At 40.0% G+C, this 21,679-nt stretch overlaps 1 protein-coding gene across 1 annotated transcript in view; it reads left to right on the plus strand.

The window, feature by feature from the left end:
• Window positions 1-565: 565 nt before the first annotated feature.
• Window positions 566-21,679, plus strand: part of ASTL (astacin like metalloendopeptidase) — a 31,983-nt gene continuing 10,869 nt past the window's right edge. Inside the window, exons 1-9 of the mRNA XM_089681675.1 lie at window positions 566-698; window positions 2,514-2,591; window positions 2,726-2,784; window positions 5,104-5,191; window positions 8,161-8,278; window positions 11,659-11,840; window positions 12,517-12,598; window positions 15,288-15,418; window positions 20,063-21,532. Coding sequence (XP_089537801.1) covers window positions 566-698; window positions 2,514-2,591; window positions 2,726-2,784; window positions 5,104-5,191; window positions 8,161-8,278; window positions 11,659-11,840; window positions 12,517-12,598; window positions 15,288-15,418; window positions 20,063-21,532 — 2,341 coding nt within the window. The remainder of the gene's footprint in view (window positions 699-2,513; window positions 2,592-2,725; window positions 2,785-5,103; window positions 5,192-8,160; window positions 8,279-11,658; window positions 11,841-12,516; window positions 12,599-15,287; window positions 15,419-20,062; window positions 21,533-21,679) is intronic.

Here is a 21,679-nt window from a genome sequence, read left to right on the forward strand (position 1 = left end):
CATTTATAACATCCAGGGGTTTATTTACTAAAACTGGAGAGTGCAAAATCAGGTGCAATTATTATTATTATTAAACAGGATTTATATAGCGCCAACAGTTTGCTCAGCCCTTTACAATATAACAGGAGACAATACAGTTCAATACAAGAGGGATAGGAGGGCCCTGCTCCCTGGAGCTTACAATCTAGGATTTCTGCAGAGAAACCAATCAGCTTCCAGGCTTTATTGCCAAAGTGTAATTGAACAAGTCGAGGTAGAAGCTGATTGGTTTCTCTGCAGACGTGAGCCTTTATTAAATAACCCCCCAGAGTCTCTTCTGTAATAAAAAGTATACCTGTCAGCACTTTTGCAAAACTTAGTTTAGTTCCACTTCAAAGAAAATATTAGTATTTTCAGGAGAAATTAGCCCCCATACTTCCTCAGTAAAGTGACATTTTTTTTTAGAATTCCCATCATGAAAAGGTCCAACTGGTCTCTACAGTGTGGAATCCAGGCAGGAATGTTTGGTCTGGTCACCCTTGGTTGAAGATTGTAGTAGGATCACGTGGAATGCTGTCATGTGACCATGCTTCATGTGGTATCCACACCCAGCTGGCTAATGAACAAGTTATCTAGAGACATGGAACCAGCTCTTGGACCAACCATTCAACACAAAATGATCAGCCTGTTATTAGCAATATGTCTGCTTGAAACTGGAGGTAAAAATTGTATTTTTGGTTGAAATGCCATTGTACATTCCTGTTATAAATATTCTATTGAAGGTACATCCATTTTAGAGCAAACAAGTTCATACTATGCCCAACCATTGGGTTTATTCTTCAGTGACGGAATGGAGACTTTCAAATGTATAAAAAAAAAAATCTGAATCAGGAACTTGGAATTGTGGAGGTATTGTTCCAGATGACTCTGCACAGTAAGTTGGGTTTGGTTATGTTTTCCAAAACCCATGACCAAGGAAAGATTTTCGGTCAAACAGAAGCATGATCGCAGAAATCCTGCATAGCATATGACGTGTTTCTCTTTATTTCACATATCTAAGTTTTTCAGGTGTATATATAGCTGTATTAAATCATCCCTTAGCCCTGGTTCACACAGATGCTTTTTCGGAGGTGTTTTGAAGGGCAGTGATTCGTATGACATAATAAGATGTTTTCCTATGGAGGTTGTTCACATATATGCAGTCCAGCTGCAGTGCGTTTTTAAAAAGGGTCATGTGCATGTTTGGAGTAGCGCAATCTGATTTTGAGGTCCACAGAATTGAATGAAAAACAGTTATGTGTTTATATGTAATGCAATTCCAATGCATTTTTTATTAGGTGCACATTGTTACTGACCAGCTTTGCAAAGAGAGAATATGAATGTGTACACCTATGAAAAGGAGAAATCTAAGTCCTCATGCACACTGGACGTTTTTACAGAGGCTGTTTTTGACGTTTTTTCTACAGCTAGTAAACCCCCCAGGATGTTATCCTATGTGCCCATGCACACATAAACTGTAATCCAACGTTTTTTTGGCTGGAAAAAAAAAAAGAGGAATAGTGGTTTCCAGAGGAGTTTTGTTAGCTGTAAAAACGCTCTCTAACACTGAAAAACGCGGTAAACCGCTACAAATCGGCGTTTTTTGGACTTTTTTTTTGACCAAAAAAAATTTTTTTTTTGTTTTTTTGTCCTCATGCACACTCGACATTTTTACAGCTGCTGTTTTGGCTTTTGGCGTTTTTTTCTACGGCTAGTAAACCCCCCAGCATGTTAGCCTATGTGTCCATGCACACAAAGACTGTTGTCAACGTTTTTTTGGCTGGAAGATAAAAACAGAACTAGTGGATTTCTAGAGGATTTTTTAGATGTAAAAATGTTGAAAAACGTGGTAAACCGCTGCAAATTGGCGTTTTTAGACTTTTTTTTGACAGAGAAGCTAGCAAATGCCGCTAAACGCTAATGCTAAAAAAAAGCTAAAAAACTCACGTTTTTAATGTGACTTTACACAGCTAATGTTACCAGTGTTATCAAAATGCCCAGTGTGCAGGAGGGGTAAAAATGTGCCCAAACATGGCAAACCAGCATTTTTGGACACTTTTTTTTTTGAGCAAAAACAAAATATTTTTTCGGTAAAAACGTGGCAAAACACTAATGCGAAAAATGTTAAAAAAACACTGAAAAACTCACGTTTTTAACGTGACTTTACACAGCTAACGCTACCAGTGTTATTAAAAACGTCCAGTGTGCATGGAGCCAGGGGCGGACTGACAACTCATGGGGCCCCTGGGCAATAGGGGATCATGGGGCCCCTGTTTCCTCGCCCACACTCAAACCACACCCAAAAAAGCCTATGAAAGTTACCAGGGGCATCTCATGGGGCCCCCTACTGACCCCGGGCCCTCGGGCTGTGCCCGAATTCCCAAATGGTCAGTCCGCCCCTGCATGGAGCCTTATTGTTGCAAATATACAAAAATACATTTACGTGTGAATGTATAATAAATGTATCAAATATAAGTTGTTCTTTTGACCTCCAGGGGTGACTGGGACAGTTCTTACTACAGACCTCCCTGCTACTACAGCACCTGCGGATGACATTCTTCAAATTAACCAAAGTAAGAATTATTTGGCTTTCTTATCTTCTGCCTTGAAGACTCAAATTTAAATGAGTAATAGAAGCTAAAGTGAAATTTTACAATCCTATCCAAAATAAATCTAATGATACAAAAACATTCTACATTCTTTCTAGGGCTGATTTCAGAAGACCATCTGGGGTCCAGAGCTTATTTTGAAGGGGATATTCTCTTCGTGAGTTTTTTGTAAACTTTGTGATACTTGAACAATAGATACAATGGTAGTGATTTTTCATCACCAAGGTGCCCTGAACTTGCCTACAATGATGCTGAGAGTGACGCTGATGCTATTTGGTCAGTGCATCCTACAATCTCCCGTATCACCCACAGCACTCGCTGGTTCCTTCTGTTGACCTCCGCATCACTACTGCATCCTGTAATGACATGGAATTTTAACAACTTTAAATGTGTCTGTCAGGTGGTGGATCACTGAAGAAGGCACATGGAATAATATATTTGCATTTATATTGGAACATTAGTCAGAAAATTAAGTCCTGTTAGATCACTTCAGACTGGCCCATCTTGCAGGTAGAGCTATGTAAAACATACATTTTTTTAGGAACTGTGCCGAATATGTGGAGGTTAATCCGCTGACAGCTTAACCACTGAGGATTTACCCCCTTCCTGACCAGGCCATTTTTTGCGTTACAGCGCTGCGTTACTTTAACTGACAATTGCGCGGTCATGCAGCATTGCACTCAAATAAAATTTGCGTCCTTTTTTTGGTTTGTTTTTTTTTCCACCATGAATTGAGCTTTCCTTTGGTGTTGTTTGATCGTCTGTGCGGTTTTTAATTTTTTTTAGCAAAGACATGTAGCAACATTTTGGCTTTATGATGAAATTTGTTTGATATGTTATGATAAATTTATGATGAAATTTGTTTTTTTTTTTTGTTTTTTTTGTTTTTTTTACTGGACGTTTTAATAGAAAAAAAATCAAAAACATATATTTTTTTCTCAATTACTGTTTTGGTTTTTTTAATAATTGGTGGTATTTGGTCTCCTTCCCTCCCTTTTTTTTTTTTTTTTTTTTTTTTGCGCTATACAAAAAAAAAAACAATATTGTGAACTTCTTGCTATTAAACATATCCAGTAAAAAAAAATTAAAAATCTAATTTCATCATAAATTTAGGGTAAAATTTATTCTGCTGCATGTCTTTGCTAAAAACAAATTCCAATCCAAGTAAATTAATTGGTTTATGTGAAGGTTATAGAGTCTACAAATGGTGGTATAGATACCAAAATTTTTATTTTTACTAGTAATGGAGGCAATCAACGACTTATAGCAGGACTGCGGTGGGCATTCTGACATTTGGGGGGAACTGACTTGGTGTCACTGACATCCCCAGTGACACCAATACAGTGATCAGTGCTAAAAGAAGAAAAAAAGCACTGACACTGTACTAATGACACTGGGCAGGAAGGGGTTAACATGAGGGGTGATCAAAGGGTTAACTGTGTGCTGTGTCCTGTTTCACTGTCTGAGTGCTTCACTGTAATAACACTGCTTTGGATGGCTGTGCTGTGCACAGCCATCCAAAGCAGTGTGTACGAGCTGACGGAGGAATAGTGTCACATTGTTGGCGTCAGTGGGAGGAATAGTGTCCCATTGTTGGCGTCAGCGGGAGGAATAGTGCCCTACTGATGGCGTCAGCGGAAGGAATAGTGCCCCATCATTGGTGTCAGTGGGAGGAATGTGTGCTTCACTGTAATCACACTGCTGTGCACAGCCTTCCAAAGCAGTGTGCATGAGCTGACAGGGAGGAATAGTGTCCCATCACTGGCGTCAGCGGGAGGAATGGTGCCCCATCACTGGCGTCAGCGGGAGGAATGGTGCCCCATCACTGGCGTCAGCGGGAGGAATGGTGCCCCATCACTGGCGTCAGCGGGAGGAATGGTGCCCCATCACTGGCGTCAGCGGGAGGAATGGTGCCCCATCACTGGCGTCAGCGGGAGGAATGGTGCCCCATCACTGGCGTCTGCGGGAGGAATGGTGCCCCATCGTTGGTGTCAGTGGTGGGAACTATGCCCAACTGTTGCTGATGGTAGGGGGAATAATGCCCCAAGGGCCAGATAAAAACAAGCAAAGGGCTGCAGTTTGGAGACCACTGTGTTACATGTTCCACCCGTTTTTACATGTTCCTGTGTTACATATTCCCATAGCTGCGCCCCCCCCCCCCCCAAGCAGGTCTGCATCTACTGATCACTGGTGCAATGCTTTCCAGATTCCTTTTGGACAAAAATAAGTGCACATTTTTTTACCTGCCTAATTACTTTTGCTAAACCATAAGAATGGAAAATAAATTGCATGGCTTAAAATTACAATTTGTGTTTATAAATAACGGTTATCAAATGTCTAGATGTGATTTCCTAATCTCAGCGGTCATTCAGCACTGGAAATGATAAACCATACTTGAATGAGATGTAGATTTCCCAAATTCTTTTTCTTGTGGCAATCTGCTTCTTTCATATATTGGATTTTCTCCCCTTTTTAGACATCCACCACATTCAGTCCAGATGTTACAAAATGGGTAAAGAGAGATGGCATTGTACAAATACCATACGTTCTAAATCCAAGTTACTGTGAGTACAAAATTCAAATGTAATTCCAAGCAAAATGGGTAATGCAGGCTTTGGTAAAAACTGTCAGTTGTAACAACTGGCTTCAGAGAATACTTTTTGACTTCTGCAGATGAGTTCCTTGTGCTGATGCCCTATTGGCATAGTCTAAAATGTCCCTTCCAGACCACATATACAGTACAAATATTTTATAGTAGATATGAACCCCATTCCTAAAAGCTCATATAATAATTTAAAAATGACATTAACACGTAGAGATAATTGGATCCATTCAAATTTGTAGCTTATTAAAATAATACCTGGTGATTCTGCCAGGATGGCCTCTGTTCAGGCACATCCTATTAGAAGCTGACAATGCTTTGCCTTGTTTTCTAATTGCTCTCATGTGTTGTCACATGTTCTTCTAGTGGAGACTACCTGTGATTGTGTCAATGCTTACAGAGCAGATGTGTTCTGACATTGGGGGAGATTTACTAAAACTATAGCACTCAGAATCTGGTGCAGCTGTGCATGGTAGCCAATCGGCTCTAATAACGTTTTGAGAAAACATGGAGGCTGACTGGTTTCTATGCAGATTAGCACCAGATTTTGCACCATGCAGTTTTAGTAAATAACTCCTTGCCACCATCTGTCTGCCCCCCCCCCCCCCAAGCAATTACAAGCAGCCACCACTGGAGTACATGATCAAACAGATTAGATCGGATCAGAAGCACTGGGATCCAAAAAAGGATGAGGAAAAGAGGTAAAAACAATATTTTCTAAAATAAGACACCATGGTCTATTTTTTTTACTTATAGGATAATAGACTTTCATATTGCAAACAAGGACTGTGCTGTCCTTCTCTCGGTTTTCTTTGCTTCGTGCCAAAGATCTTCCTGTTTTTTGTTTTTTTTGGGGGTTTTTTTTTTTTTTTTTTTTTCAAACTAATATCCAGCTCTCAGACTCCCAGGGTGAAGTATACTGCTCAAACGGCAAGTTGTCCATTGACAGAATGGGGATAATTTACTAAAACTGGAGAGTGTAAAATCTGGTGCAGATCTGCATAGAAACCAATCAGCTTCCAGGTTGTATTGTCAAAGCTTAACCACAAGCCTACTGGGTACTTATACCCCTTTCCTGCCCAGGCCAATTTTCAGCTTTCAGCGCTGTCACACTTTGACAATTGTGTGGTCATGCAACATTGTACCCATATGAAATTTTTATCATTTTTTCCACACAAATATAGCTTTCTTTTGGTGGTATTTAATTGCCACTGAGTGTTGTATTGTTTACGCTATAAACAAAAAAACAGCAAAAAATTGGAAAAAAAGTTTTTCTTTGTATCGATTATAAAATTTTGCAAACAGGTAATTTTTCTCCTTTACTGATGTGCGTTGATGAGGGTGCACTGATAGGCAGCACTGATGGGCGGCACTGCTGGGCACAGGTGGGTGTCACTGCTGAGTGGCATAGGTGGGTGACACTGCTGGGCACTGATCATCAATTCCCTGATGATCAGTGTCGATCCCTTAGCTGACCATTTCCGGTTCTCAGCAGTACTTTCCTATTGCTGTGACAGCGTGAGGAAAGTGCAGCCAATAACCGGCAACTGTATTTACCCGGTGATCGCTGTGTCATTGGACACACCTGATCACGTGGTAAAAGGCCACCGTGATTGGCCGTTTACCGTACCCCATGATCAGCTGTGTCTGCAGGACACAGCAATCACCGGCGGCACCGGGTGCGCGCCACTTGGGGTGTGTAGGGGGGACGTTTCCTGGAATGACATCTATGGACGTCGTCCCAGGATTTCACAACCACGCTGTGGTCGTCCTTCAGCTATAGCGCGGTTAGGAACCGGTTAACTGAACAAGCTGAAGTTAGAAGCTGATTGGCTACCATGCACAGCTGCACCAAATTTCGCACTCTCGAGTTTTAGTAAAAGAACCCCAATGTCTTGCATAGAATGCTAGGTGTTCTATGATTGATAAATATGCTGATGAATATGTCAACCCTCCCCTCGCTCCAATTAAAGAAGGCCTTGCATTCTGTGAAAAGAATCCAAGACCTTTTTGGAAGATGTTACAAACAAACCACCTGCTGGGATCAGTGTACTCCATTCAGAACTTTGATTTTTGGCACCAAATGTTCAGCACATACTGTACTGTAAAGGCTAAATTTAAGATACGTTTTCCCAAACCATCAGCATACATAAATGGCACACACTTTATTACTGATACATTATTTTTACAGAGCAAATGTCCAAAATAGTGTTTTGGATGAAGTTCAGCTTTAAATAAAGTTGACCAAAAACTGTCATAGTTTCTCCTTGAAAGAAAATGACCAATGGATATGTGCATAGTTTCTTTCTTGAGTATGGTCAGGACTAAATATTTTAGATATTTATGAAATGTGTGGTCTTCTATTCATCCAGCTTTTGCTGTAAAAGCCTTTTTAACAGAGCTCAATAACTCAAGAAGAAATTTACACATGTGTGTGTGTGTGAATCACTGTAGTGACATCAGATAGCCCAAGGCTTCATTCAGAAAACATAAGCCTTCCAGTGGGAACTAGCTTTGACAAATTTTAATAAAGTACACTTGCTGCAGGGACACGGTTATTAAATTGAATTTTGTCTGCTGCAGTTAAACATCAGGTCATGTCTTTCCCTCAGCCTTTGACTGGACAGTAAAAAGAGAAGCAGCACACTGATGGGTTTGTCTCTCTTTTAGTTTGTCCTTTTCCTATTCGAATGTTCCTTAGTACTACAGCACAACTGACTGGCTCTTTGTGCTGCTTCTCCTTTTTTCCAGTCTGAGCTCTGCTACATCGAGGACTGCTGGAGTTCAGCTTTATAAAACTTTTGTAGTGACAAAAAAACAAACACCGCTAAAGTTGTTTTACAAAATTGTTGTCTTATATAAATTGTTTTGTTTTGTATTTTGTTGTATATTGATGTAGTTGTTGTTGTCTGTAACGGCTTCTGCTTGCAGTGCCAAACCATATACAGACCATAAATGCAGCATTCAGTGACTTTCAGGAGACTACATGTATCCGTTTTGTGAAGCGCACAGACCAGCGAGACTACATCTCAATCCGGCCAGGTCCAGGGTAAGAAATGTCCTGTAATGATATCCTGTATGGGGAACAGGGCTATGCAAAAGCAGATTTTGAAGGTTCAAAATTTCTGGAAATCCCATAGATAATGAAACGCCTTAAAGCCCAACTTCAGGCAAAAAATAATTATAAATAGTGCTTTGTGGGTCAATTACCTTACTCCTCAGTCTTGATTGCAAGCACCGCACCTCTAATTACCAGACAGTGGCTGTCTGATGCCTAACCTGGCTCTAGTGTATGTTGGTTATCGAGCTGTAAGGTAAAAACTAGCTTTAGAGTTCTAGACCAGAAGAGACAGGATTAACTAAAATAAGAGCTGCATATAAATTCTGTTGTAATAAAGAGATTATTATACTGGAGGGTGACCACAACACACAGTGTAGCACCTAACAATCTGGCACTGTGCATGTGAGATAACAATAGGACAAAGATTTGTCTGTCACTAGAATTCAGAAGTTATGGGCAGCTACAGGTAAACAACCAGAAAACAGAAATCATTACCTAACAGTCTCTACTTTTGGTCTGGATAAAATACAATAATGCAGCTCTTGTATGTAAACGTGGTGTCAGCTTTTTTTTTTTTTTTCTTTTTCTCTCTCTCCCCTTCTGGGGTTTTTAAGCTATGCCACTAGAGACAGGAATTGCTAATCACAGTGCGATTGCATTTGCAAGTGTGAATACACCCTATTGGATAAAAGCTCACAGTTTTCCTCTATGAGCAAAGATAATTTCCTGCCGCGGGGATCAGACATTTTTCCCTGCTCATTATCATCTTGGGTCCTGGTCCCCTCCCAGCCCCATGAATTCTGCTGCCTCTGGGACCTATGAGAGAGGACCTGGCTGATGAATGTGTCTACTGCACCAGCCTGCATGATGTGAACACCCAAAGAAGGACCACAGGTAGTAAACAGAGAAAGGGAAAAGGATGTTACCATGGCATTCGTAAAGTTTAGTAAGTAAAATGGGCATTTTCATCGTTGTGTGTGGTCTTTAGTTTTTTTTTTTTTGAGGGTTTTTTTTTATCTCATACCGTGTTGTTGTTTTGTTTTTTTTTCTTTCCATACCAGTGGTTTCCATCACTGTCCTATACTTCTGCACCTTTTAGGACTTGTTCAAACCACAATTTTAGTGTTCTGGGTGTATTTTATTATTTCTTTTTTTAACACACTAGAAAAAAATGTAATTATTGGTGTGCATTGCTGTGCATTTACATGCTTTTAGATGCATTCCATATGAACAAAAATGCGTGCGGCTGTACTTTTTTTTTTTTTTTTTTTGAAAGCACTGGAACTGAACATGTGTGAATCGAGGGTGAAAAACATTGCATTTACTGTGCATGCATTCTGGATGCATTTTTAAAAAATGCACTGAAAAGAATCTGGTTAGAACTAGCCCTTCGTCACATCCTATTCCCTTACTCATGAGGACTCATCCACATCATAATGAAGGTTTTAAAGCCTTGAGGGCAAACCTCCCCAATGGTGTTTAAATATAAAAACCTGACAGAAGTTGTAACTTTTCCCTACTCTATCCACAATTGGAGATAGTAACCCTGTGGACTTTACTAAGATTTCTACACCGCTCACACTACTCACTGCTCGCACTACTCTCCAAAATGATCAAGCAGAATGTTCTACTTTAGCTTACTCTGGTGAAATGGAGAGAGGTCTGTAAAGTCTTTAGGACACCTGGAGTGATATCACTGCTAATTTCTTTACAATCTACCTAATATATCTTCAAGAGGGAGAATCCTCTCTATTTTAAAGTTTGATACCACAAAGGTCTAACAATGCTGTAACACTGCCTTGATCAAAATTGCAAACTTTTTCCATTCCCTTAAATCCAACATCCTTATAAAATGTTCCAACAACCATATTCCCAATATAAGTAAGTGAAACACTTTATCACTACAACTCCATATGCCAAATCACAAATCCCGATTTACAAAAACAATCCTTATCCTATTTCTAGCAAACCCAACACACATGATCACCAACACATATGACAATAATGAGTGTCTCCAATGCAACAACCACTCCAAAGAAACAATGGAAAGCATTTGAAAGGTTTGGGTTCAAATTAGGAAAGCAAAAAATGAGGGGACAAAAATGTCCTGTTTAAACTTATCCATTGAGCATTCTTGACTTTTACCATTCCTTTAAAGATGCCAACCCTGGAATGGATATATTTATGCCTAAATGCACCCTTGCCCAGATCTCACTTATTCTAGTGCTGCTTTATTATTGAAAAATATAGGATGTCAGCCATAAAATACATGAATGACCTAGAAGGCTCCTCCGAAACCCTTTGTCCTACTGAATGCCTTTTTTATTACTCAACTAAAATAAGGGGACTCATTCCAATTATCTTTGCAACTGGGAACATTTGTTTCTTAGGATTCAAAAAATATTCAAAAGGTGCTTATCACTACAGCACATCTAAAAGTCCTATTGTACGGACTGATGGTAGTACACCAATTATATGCCATTAAACCTAAATCATTCCACACCAGAACATTCTTTCACACTTAGCCCAAATATTTAGCTACACACATTCCACATGATCACCTTAAAGACATCATGAAAATGTCAATGCCCAACCTGGAATAATACTGAAAAAATTAAGTCACCTTGGGAAGACTAAACCTCACAGGACCCACACATGCCTTTGATCAAACTCCCACAGACAGACCTTACAACAGGTCCTCAACCCCAAGTATCTGGTACATCTCAAACTGCCCCTGAAATCCAGAGAGATGGGGTTTGATGAGATGATTACTCTGATGTTCTGAAACCATAATATTGATCCTACATTTTGGTGGTTTTGTTTTACTTCTATTTTTTTTTTTTAATAGCAATTCAAGTTAAGATGCAGAACAATTGGCTTGATAGGTGTTGGCCAATCAACCCCAAGCCATGCAAAATAATCTCCCCAATGGAAGCACAGACCCCCAAATACAAAGCTGACAAAGGTTCTATCCCTCCATACTTTGTCCAAAACTAAGAAAAAAAATGTTTGAAGTTGGGTTTTAAAGGTTAATGTGAGGGCTTTAGGTCTTTTCATACTTTTAGTTAGCCATTCCAGTGGAGAATATTGCTCGGAAAACAAGTGTTGGTTGATTGAGGTAAGTCTTGTTCCTGGAGTCAGATACATTATTGCCTGGTATGCTGTTTTACAAACCTAATTTCAGCTGTTTTGGTAGTATTTGCCTTGAAAAGAACTATAGCTATGGAGAGCAAACTACAGATAAAGGGTACATATTATGTAAACATAATTTAAAAATTTTTAGGGTAAATATTATGTACACATTTTCATTTTTAGGGTGTTCTGTTTTTTCAGAGGCATGTAGTAACCGAGTATTTTTGGTTCTCCAGATGTTATTCGTCTGTTGGTCGCAAAGGAAGGAGGCAGGATCTCTCTCTGAACTTTGAATGCCTGACTAAGGGAAAAGGGACTGTCCTACATGAGCTGTTGCATGTGCTTGGATTCTGGCATGAGCACTCACGAGCTGACCGAGATAACTATATCAGGATTGACTGGGGAGCGATACAGAAGGGTATGAAGCCAAGTTCAACTAACCATCTTCTAATCATAGCTATGTTAGGAATACATATTTGTGATATAGTCAGGTCTCTTACACTTAGCAACCTGTACATAACAGGTTTTGGAAACACTGACAGTCTTCTGCATTTTATAAATGCATAGAACTCATATGTTCTAGGTTGTTTTTTCTCTGATATAATAAGAATGAAAAAAACTCCCTGGCTCCCCCAGCTCCCAGTAGTTGTCCCTTTTTTTTCTCTTTTGTTAGTATATACTGTATATTTTATTGTTCCCTGTTCTGTTCTGACATTGGTTTCAATGGACTGATTGCGATCTCCATCTATTCTAGCAGAACACTTCACCTGAATAGGAAGTGTCCTGTGTGTGGTTTTTTTTTTTTTTTTTATATTGCTGTTTTGGCATTTTAATACTCCGGTGCCCAGTGTGTGGCCTTCTCTGCTCTTCACCTCAGCTCAGGATGGGAACATGGTGGGTTTAACACAAGGACTGGCCATACATTCTTAGTCTTTTTCATTCAGTCAATGGGCTGATGTATGGGTAAGCAATTTCAGTACAGGAGAGGAGCCTCTACAGCTCTGCAAAACTGAAGGTAAGGCTGAAGATGAGCTTTAAAAAAATAAACTGTCTATAATTTTTAAGATGCTTACTTTTGTTTCTCTTTTCCTTAGGATATGAACGGAACTTCTGCAAATACGATACAACGAACATGATTGTCAATTATACTTTGGGCTCCATCCTTCATTATTCTGAGTACCCACCATTAGCTTAAAATTAATTAATATGCTCACACTGTTTTTTTTTTTTCTTGTTTTTAATAAGGCTGCATTCATACTTTAGCATTTTGTGAATGCACATTTCCAAAATGCATAAAAACTACATGTTGAGCTTGTGTTGCCATTTATTGTTAATGGCACCCCAAATGCGCATTTTACACAGATGTACATCGTACAAAAAAGCTCACTGAAATAAAAGGGCTGCCCTGTTCATGTGGTGCAAAAACACACATATTGGCACGTGTTTAAAAAAAAAAAAATGCAATAGTGTGAATGCCTCCTAAAGATAAACATCAGCCAAACTATTAAATACAAAGATAAAATAATTGTGAACAATTTTTTTTTAACAGCTTTATGTTAAAAAAAAAAGTGTGTGTGTGTGTGTGTGTGTGTGTGTGTGTGTGTATATATATATATATATGTATAGGTTTTACAGGTGGAGGCTAATGACATTTCTCTTCCCTACACATCTTTTCTGACTGTTTTTCACTAGTTTTGCATTTGGCTAGGGTCAGTGTCATTACTGGTAGTATGAGGTGATACCTGGACTCTACAGAGGTTGCACAGGCAGTCCAACTCCTCCAGGATAGCACATCAATACATGCCATTGCCAGAAAGTTTGCTGTGTCTCCCAGCACAGTCTCAAGAGCATGGAGGAGATTCCAGGATACAGGCAGTTACTCTGGGAGAGGTGGACAGAGCCATAGAAGGTTCTTAACCCATCAGCAGGACCGGTATCTGCTCCTTTGTGCAAGGAGGACCAGGATGAGCACAGCCAGAGCACTACAAAATGACCTCCAGTAAGCCACTGGTGTGAATGTTTTTGACCAAACAATCAGAAACAGACTTCATGAGGGTGGCCTGGGGGCCTGATGTCCTCTAGTGGGCCCTGTACTCACTGCCTGGCACCACAGAGCTCCATTGGCATTTGCCATTGAACACCAGAATTGGCAGGCCCACCACTGGTGCCCTGTGGTTTTCACAGATGAGAGCAGTTTCACCCTGAACACATGTGAAAGGGTCTAGAAAAGACAACATTATGCTGCTGTAACATCGTTCAGCATGACTGTTTTGGTGGTGGGTCAGTGATCTAGGTAGGCATATCCATGGAGGGATGCACAGACTTCTACAGGCTAGACAATGGAACCCTGACTGCTATTAGATATCGGGATGAAATCTTTGAACCCATTGTCAGAACATACGCTGGTGCAGTGGGTCCTGGTTTCCTCCTGGTGCACAACAATGCCTGGCCTCAGGCAGTTCCTGGAGGATGAAGGAATTGATATAATTGAATGGCCCCCACTCTTGCCTGACCTAAATCCAATAGAACACCTCTGGGTATCATGTTTTGGTCCATCCGATGCCGTCAGGTTGCACTTTAGACTGTCCAGGAGCTCAGTGATGCCCTGGTCCAGATCTGGAGTAAATGCCCCAGTACACCATCCGTCGTCTCATTAGGAGCATGCCCCGATGTTGTCAGGCATGCATACAAGCACATGGGGGCCATAAAAACTACTGAGTACCATTCTGAGTTGCTGCAATGAAATTTCAGCAAAATGGACTAGCCTGCTGCATAATTTTTTCACCTTCATTCCTAACACATTACCTAGTCCATATCAGTATAGATATCCAGCAAGATATTTTTCCCGATTGAGAGCTGATGTGTTTTCAAAGTGTTCCTTTAATTTTTTTTGAGGTGTGTGTGTGTGTGTATATATGTGTGTGTATATATATATATATGTGTGTGTGTGTGTGTGTGTATGTGTAAAACATATCTTTATCCTTTTTGGAAAAAAAAAATGGCACCAAACTGGCCAATTGAACCACTAAGAGCTTGTTCAGACTTTTGGGTGGGTGGGGGGCATTTTATAACACGTGGTTGAGTGGCATTTACAGTACCATAGCAACCTCCCCAAAAGCTGCAATTCCAGCAGATGTGGGTGTTCACATGCTGTGATCGCAATGCTTCGATTGGTAGCCATGGACATGTCACGCTAGGTGGTCAGCAAGCCTGTCAAATGCACGGCATTCAATGCATGTAGTTGTGGAGAAGTTTGTGTGGCAATTATAGTGTTAGAACAGGCAATGAGGAGGCATCTGAAAATTGCACTGAAAAGCGATTTGTAGTTCATTGAGAACTACAAGCTGACAGCCGCAACAGCCAGTTAGAATCTCCCTGTATTTCTGGCACTTATCAAACTGATATAAAAAAAAAAACACTTAGTGTAATGTTAAGTGGTCAAATGGGCAAATAAGGAAAATGTATTGTTTGGGTATACATAAACCTAAAGGAGACAAGAGGAGTGCTCAACCTTTCCATAGTAACTAGCTTGTAATATTCTACCCAGGGGCGGACTGAAAACTTATGGTGCACCCGGGCAATAGGGGATCATGGGGCCCCTGTGTCCTTGCCTAAACTCAAAAAAGCCTATGAAAAAGGTACCAGGGGCATCTCATTGGGCCCCCTACTGACCCTGGGCCCTCAGACAGTGCCCAAGTTTCCAAATGGTCGGTCCACCCCTGAATTTCTACCCCAGCTAATCGATTCCCAACCCAAGAAAGCTCAGGCTGAGGAGCTCCTACAGAAATATGTTCTTTTGTAGGTAAATGTGTTAATGTGAGCGCTGGTGCTGATTAACTTTCTCAATAAATGGCGTGTCTTGCAGGAGTGCCTTTGCAAATAAAGAAGGCTCAAAAACCATTGTGCCCCTTACGAAGGCTGAAATTGGACAAAGGGTGAAACTTCATGAAATGGATATTTTAAGAGTCAACAAACTGTACTGTACAGAGCCAGAAGGTGAAGTTTTTTTTGTGTTTTTTTTTTTTTTTTGTTTTTAGGGGTATTTTGGCTATTAGCCTGCAATTTATGCAGTTACATGTATCTCGTTGTACAAAGACCTGAAAAAATAGGACTGTAAAGCTGGATTTTGGGATATATCGTTTCATACAGGAAATGTCTGTCCTAACATTACAGACAGAAATCAAGCATTTGCCTGGGCAGTGCCATGTCACATGCTTCATGTTTCTACACACGCAGAAATGGCTGACAAAGGGCAATCTCTGATCTAGACTGTGCAAACATGGCAACAAATAACACCATAAAACTACATGATCAATGCACATCGTATGCAGGTGAAAAACACAAGGTGCTGGTAGGAAGGTTTATAATGCCTTCAAAATGGACTTTTTGGGATATAAATATGGAATCTAACATTGCTGACTTACTTTTGTAGGCATAGGATCTGTGGCTCCCATCCTTTTAATAGCCATGACATGGAACAAACATGTTTGTTCATCACGTGCTTGTTGCTCACTAAGAAGCAATGAAAGGATAAGGATGACAGGGTTGGCACGGAGCTTAGTAACGCCGAGCCTGTTATTTTTACCAGGTTCAGCCTACGTTGAGATCAGCGTCTCCAGGTGGACACTGGCCTCAGTATTGCCCCTTAATAAATGCTGCCTAAGGCAGCTGGCTTTTTTGCCTCATCGTACGAATGGTTGTTACACAAATCTTTCCAGTGGCTCATGTCGCCAATCTTTGTTAAAGCAATACAATCTAACAGTCTCTTCATCATGTAACACTTCTGGGAATATCAAATGTCTCTGTCTCCTGCTGAGCCCAGTGGTTCCATCTGCAGTCCCCATGTCACTGCACTGTCCTGTAGTTACAGAGGGGGCAGAGGATGGAACCACAGCACAGAACAAGAGACACAGGCATTCAACACTCTGGAATTGTCTAATGCAGAAGATTCAGATGGAGGTTGTAGATCAGATTGGCAACATAAGAATATTTCCTCTCCTTTTACAGGGAATTGCTTTAGTATTTTGAATTTAAAGGTCAGATTCAGCAACTCTTCTCAACTTCTGTAACAATTTGAAGATATTTACTGTGGGGTCCTGCCTGTTGCAGCACAGCCTTTACTGTAATAAAGTCTTGGCCTTGCCCTATCCTTACTGCATATGCACACCACGGTTTCGTCCATACCTATGATACGTGTGACTGCATGGCAGCCCCAGCCATAATGGTGAATGAGACTGAATCATGCATGTGGAGGGACTGGCTGTGGTTTCTTTGCCTGTGCAAATCTGACAAGGCAGCATATTGCATCTTACAGGAGTGGGGCTGAAGGTAAGTATTTGATTACAAGCGCAGGGCTGAAGGTAGTGGATGCCTCCTGAGGTTGGGCTGGGAGCTTACTAATGCTGGGTCTGTGACTTTTATTAGGCTCAGCCTAACAAAACAGCGCTGAGACTGGCGTATCCAGGTGGACAATGGCCTCAGTGCCCCCCCCAATTAATTTGCAGAATGTGCGGAATTCTAGCCATTGTTGTGTGCCCCCTTCTCTTCCCTACAGTTGCCACTCATGGACACGGGATTGCATGACTGGGCCAGAGAGGACTAAAAACAGTAGGCATACACCTCTTTTTTACACCAATTAGGCAGGATAGGTTGCATGCTGGTAGAGGGAACATTTTTAACTACCTCCCACCCGACCTATTGTAAAATGTCAGCCAGGAGCACTATCCTCCCAGGAGGATAACATAGGACATCCTCCTACGTGCGTGCTTTGTGCGTGCCCTAGGGGGTGCACAGCGGAGTGATCTGTCACCAGCTGTGTCCACTGAATACAGCAGAAGACTGATCGCTATGCTAGCTTGTTTGCTGACTCCAATAACATGTGCTTGATGTGACCAATCATAGCAATCACATGTCAATAGTACACAAGGCTGTCATTCATAGCCATTCATTGTGTACTATTGTAATTGGTCACAGTGATCACATAGTACAGGGGCCAATCGCAGCAGACCAGTACCACATGAACATGTACAGTTGTGTTCAAAATAATAGCAGTGTGTTGAAAAAAGTGAATAAAGCTCAAAATCCTTCTAATAGCTTTTATTTCCATACACACACATGCATTGGGAACACTACACATCTATTCCAGATCAAAGCATGAAGAAAAATATATCAAATTTGTGTTGTTCCTCTAAAAAAAATTGAAGAAAAGTAAATATTAGACTGTTCAAAAAAATAGCAGTGTTTTGTATTCTTCTTTACAAACTCAAACATTCACTATATAAACTGAAAAATGTTTGAAGATTTTGCTTTCCTTTGAATCACTTAATGAATATTTAGTTGTATAAGCACTGTTTCTGAGAACTGCTGTACATCTGTGTTGCATGGAGTCAACCAACTTCTGGCACCTGTGAACAGGTATTCCAGCCCAGGATGATTGGACTACATTCCACAGTTCTTCTCTATTTCTTGGTTTTGCCTCAGAAACTGCATTTCTGATGTCACCCCACAAGTTTTCTATTGGATTAAGATCCGGGGATTGGGCTGGCCACTCCATAATGTCAATCTTGTTGGTCTGGAACCAAGATTGTTGCACGTTTACTGGTGTGTTTAGGGTCATTGTCTTGTTGGAACACCCATTTCAAGGGCATTTCCTCTTCAGCATAAGGCAGCATGACCTCTTCAAGTATTCTGATGTATTCAGACTGATCCATGATCCCTGGTATGCGATAAATAGGCCCAACACCGTAGTATGAGAAACATCCCCATATCATGATGCTTGCGCAACCATGCTTCACTGTCTTCACAGTGTACTGTGGCTTGAATTCAGTGTTTGGGGGTCGTCTGACAAACTGTCTCCGGCCACTAGACCCAAAAAGAACAATCTTACTTTCATCCGTCCACAAAATGTTGCGCCATTTCTCTTTAGGCCAGTCAATGTGCTCTTTGGCAAATTGTAACCTCTTCAGCACGTCTTTTTTTCAACAGTGGGACTTTGCGGGGGCTTCTTGCTGATAGCTTGGCTTCACATAGGTGTCTTCTAATTGTAACAGTACTCACAGGTAACTTTAGACCTTCTTTGATCTTCCTGGAGCTGATTGTTGGCTGAGTCCTTGCCATTTTGGCTATTCTTCTATCCATTTGAATGGTAGTTTTTCGCTTTCTTCCATGTCTTTCAGGTTTTGGTTGCGATTATAAAGCATTTGTGATCATTTTAGCTGAGCAGCCTATCATTTTCTGCACTTCTTTATATGTTTTCCCCTCTCCAATCAACTTTTTAATCAAGGTACGCTGTTCTTCTGAACAATGTCTGGAACGACCCATTTTCCTCAGAATTTCAGAGAAATGCACTGTAACCAGCATGTACACGTTTGCTGCCTTCCTTCCTTAAATAAGGGCAATAATTTCCACCTGTTTTTCAAAGAATGAATGACCTCACTAATAGAACTCCACACTGCTATTATTTTGAACATGCCCCTTTCAATTAGTGATTCAATTACACAGAATCAGCAGCATGCATGTCATGACTGTTGGGTCTGTTGGATTTCTATTACTCTACTACACCTGCTAGTAAATTATTTGCCATGTAGAAATATCATTTCTACCAAAAACAGTGATTGATGAGGTTAGTGATGTCTGACTGCTATTATTTTGAACACAACTGTACCTGCCATTCACAAAAATTCTAATCACCTTGCCAGAGCAGTACAGTGTCACTATGGTAACACTGTCCTGATCTTGTTACAGTATGTAAAAAATAAATTGTCAACATTCTTCTTTTACTGTCACCAGTCAGTGTCCCTGATCACTGCTACACAGGTCATATAATGTTGCTGTGTTGCTCTGGTCACCATATGTTAAAGATGTGAAAGAAACCAATTTTATTACATTTGTTAAATGTAGAAAATAAAAGCCAACTTAAAAAAACTCAGCATGTCTCTTACTAAATACCTTGGACTTTCTGCTTTCCAAAAAGGGGTATTTGTACTGTCCTGACATTTTATGGTCTCAAGAAATGATAGGCCTTTGGTGCATCAGGATTGCTCAATTTTCAAATAATTGAATCTGTCTCTATCTCTCTATCTCATAGTTTGTAGACTGTATATCTTTCACATAATCTAAATAATATACACCAATTTTAGGTTATAATTACCAAATAAATGTAGCTGAATACATTTAGTCTACATTTATGAAGAAAGATTATTTGCAAACTTTAATAAAAGAAACAAAGAAAATTTTTATTTTTGGTCAGTTTTCTGCATATTTTCATTTATATGTGAAAAATATTTAAAACCAAGTGGTGATTAATACCACCAAAAGAAAGTTCTATCAGTTTAAAAAAACAAATTTAATTAGGACAAAGTGTTGCATTACTGAGTAATTGGCATTCAAAGTGTGACAGCACTGAAAGATAAAAATTGGTCTAGGCAGGAACGGATTGAATGTGTCAAGTATTGCAGTGGTTAAGCATAGTTAATGTTAGGCTGGAGTGCTACTTTAATTTGGAGTTTGTAAACTGTCTAGTTAAATATCTTGCTATTTAGGATTTTTCTATACATTTTTAATAACAAAATTCTTTTTACATGTATATATCGCATTACCCTCTCTTTACAACCCCTCCCCCTCTTTATTTTTTCTCAACAGATATTTCAGGTGAAGTTTCTGCTCCAGAAATGTATAACTGTAGCCCAGAAGATACTAAACAAAATAAAGACACCGAATTAATCATAACTCCAGCTTCTGTTTCTACCTTCAGAGAAGGATCTAGCTTTTTTTTAATTCCTAATACACAAGATCCAATTTCCAGCTCTTCTATCACTCAGAAAATGAAGTTCATCCCAGCTTACAGCATTTCTGCCAATCATGAACCTGAGCTCCTTCTAGCTTCCAACTCTTCTGCCAGTCAAAAACCTGAGCAAAGTCTAGATTCCAACTCTTTTGCTACTCAAAAAGCTGAGCACAGTCCAGCACTCACCTCTACTGCCAACTGTGAACCCAAGCATGGTCCAGCTTCCACTTCTTTTGCCGATCAGGCACCTGAGTGCATTCCAGCTTCCACCTCTTCTACCAGTGAAGGACCTAGGTTTAGTCCTTCTCCAAACACTTCTGCTATTCAAGATGTTGAGTTCAGTCCATCTGTTGGCTCTTTTATCACTCAGAAATCTAAGGTTGTTTCATTTGCAAGTCCTATCTCTGTACAGACTGGAAGGCCTAAAAAAGATTTGGTTTTTACTTCAGTTTCAACTTCTGCCTCAAGTTCAGAAGTAACACAAAACATTTTTTACTCCAGTAGTCAAATAGTCAATGGAAGATCCTCACTTTGGCCTGTAACACATAAAGGTGTAAAAAGAACTCCCTTTAATATACATACCACCACTGATCAGACCTCCAGCAGTAAAACCGAGACTTCTCTTATGTCTTCTCTAGCCCCTTCTACTCTAAAAGGAAAAGCCAAAGAGTTGCTGAGCAGATCTACAACAAATAACACAAATGTAGGTTCTGGTTTATTCTTTGGTCAAGAAGGACCAGGCGATACAACTACAATTCACGAAGCTGGGTACACTAGTTTGATTTTACCAACCATGGAAACCAAATCTACTATTAATACTTCTGTAGCAACAGCCATTCTTGAAACTCTGAGCAGATCAGAATCACAGATATCTGTTGAAGCCACCAAAATAACGGTCCATAGCACTGCTTTAGAAAAGATTATGTCAAGTCTTATTTTCCAAAGCACTGGAATTCCTGAGCACAGTAGTAATAACAATGTTTGGTATACTGGAACCAAAGATGTATCTAATCTTCCAGATGAGCACAAAGATGATCATCTGAAAGCAGAGCTTCTAAAAATACTTGGTAAAAGGTCATTACCTGAATCGGGAGAAACCACTGTCAAGATTTTGAAAGAAATTCACCAAAGAAAAAAGAGCATCTTAAAGTCTCTTCATGAAATGTTCTATCTTGGTAGACCGTTACCTGTGGCCATTAAACTTCAATCCGTCTGTGGCTTTGAAGTTGGAATGTGTGGATGGAAACAAAGTTTTGATGATGACTTGGACTGGAGTCTGGCTTCAGGAAATGTGAATGTTTATACTGGTCATTTAAAAACAGGAGGTAAGTGTTTTTTTTTTTTGTTTTTTTTTTTGTTTTTTTTTTATATTAAAACGGTCACGAACAAACATTTAAAGTACTTTTTCTGTGCTGCTCTTGATTGATTTACACATTTGTACAAAACTCATAACCTGTGCATAGCTAATTAAT

The sequence above is a fragment of the Staurois parvus genome, unplaced genomic scaffold (assembly GCF_062004578.1).
Source record: "Staurois parvus isolate SC_StPar_1 unplaced genomic scaffold, SC_StPar_1.0 ptg000276l, whole genome shotgun sequence".
Lineage (NCBI taxonomy): Eukaryota > Metazoa > Chordata > Amphibia > Anura > Ranidae > Staurois > Staurois parvus.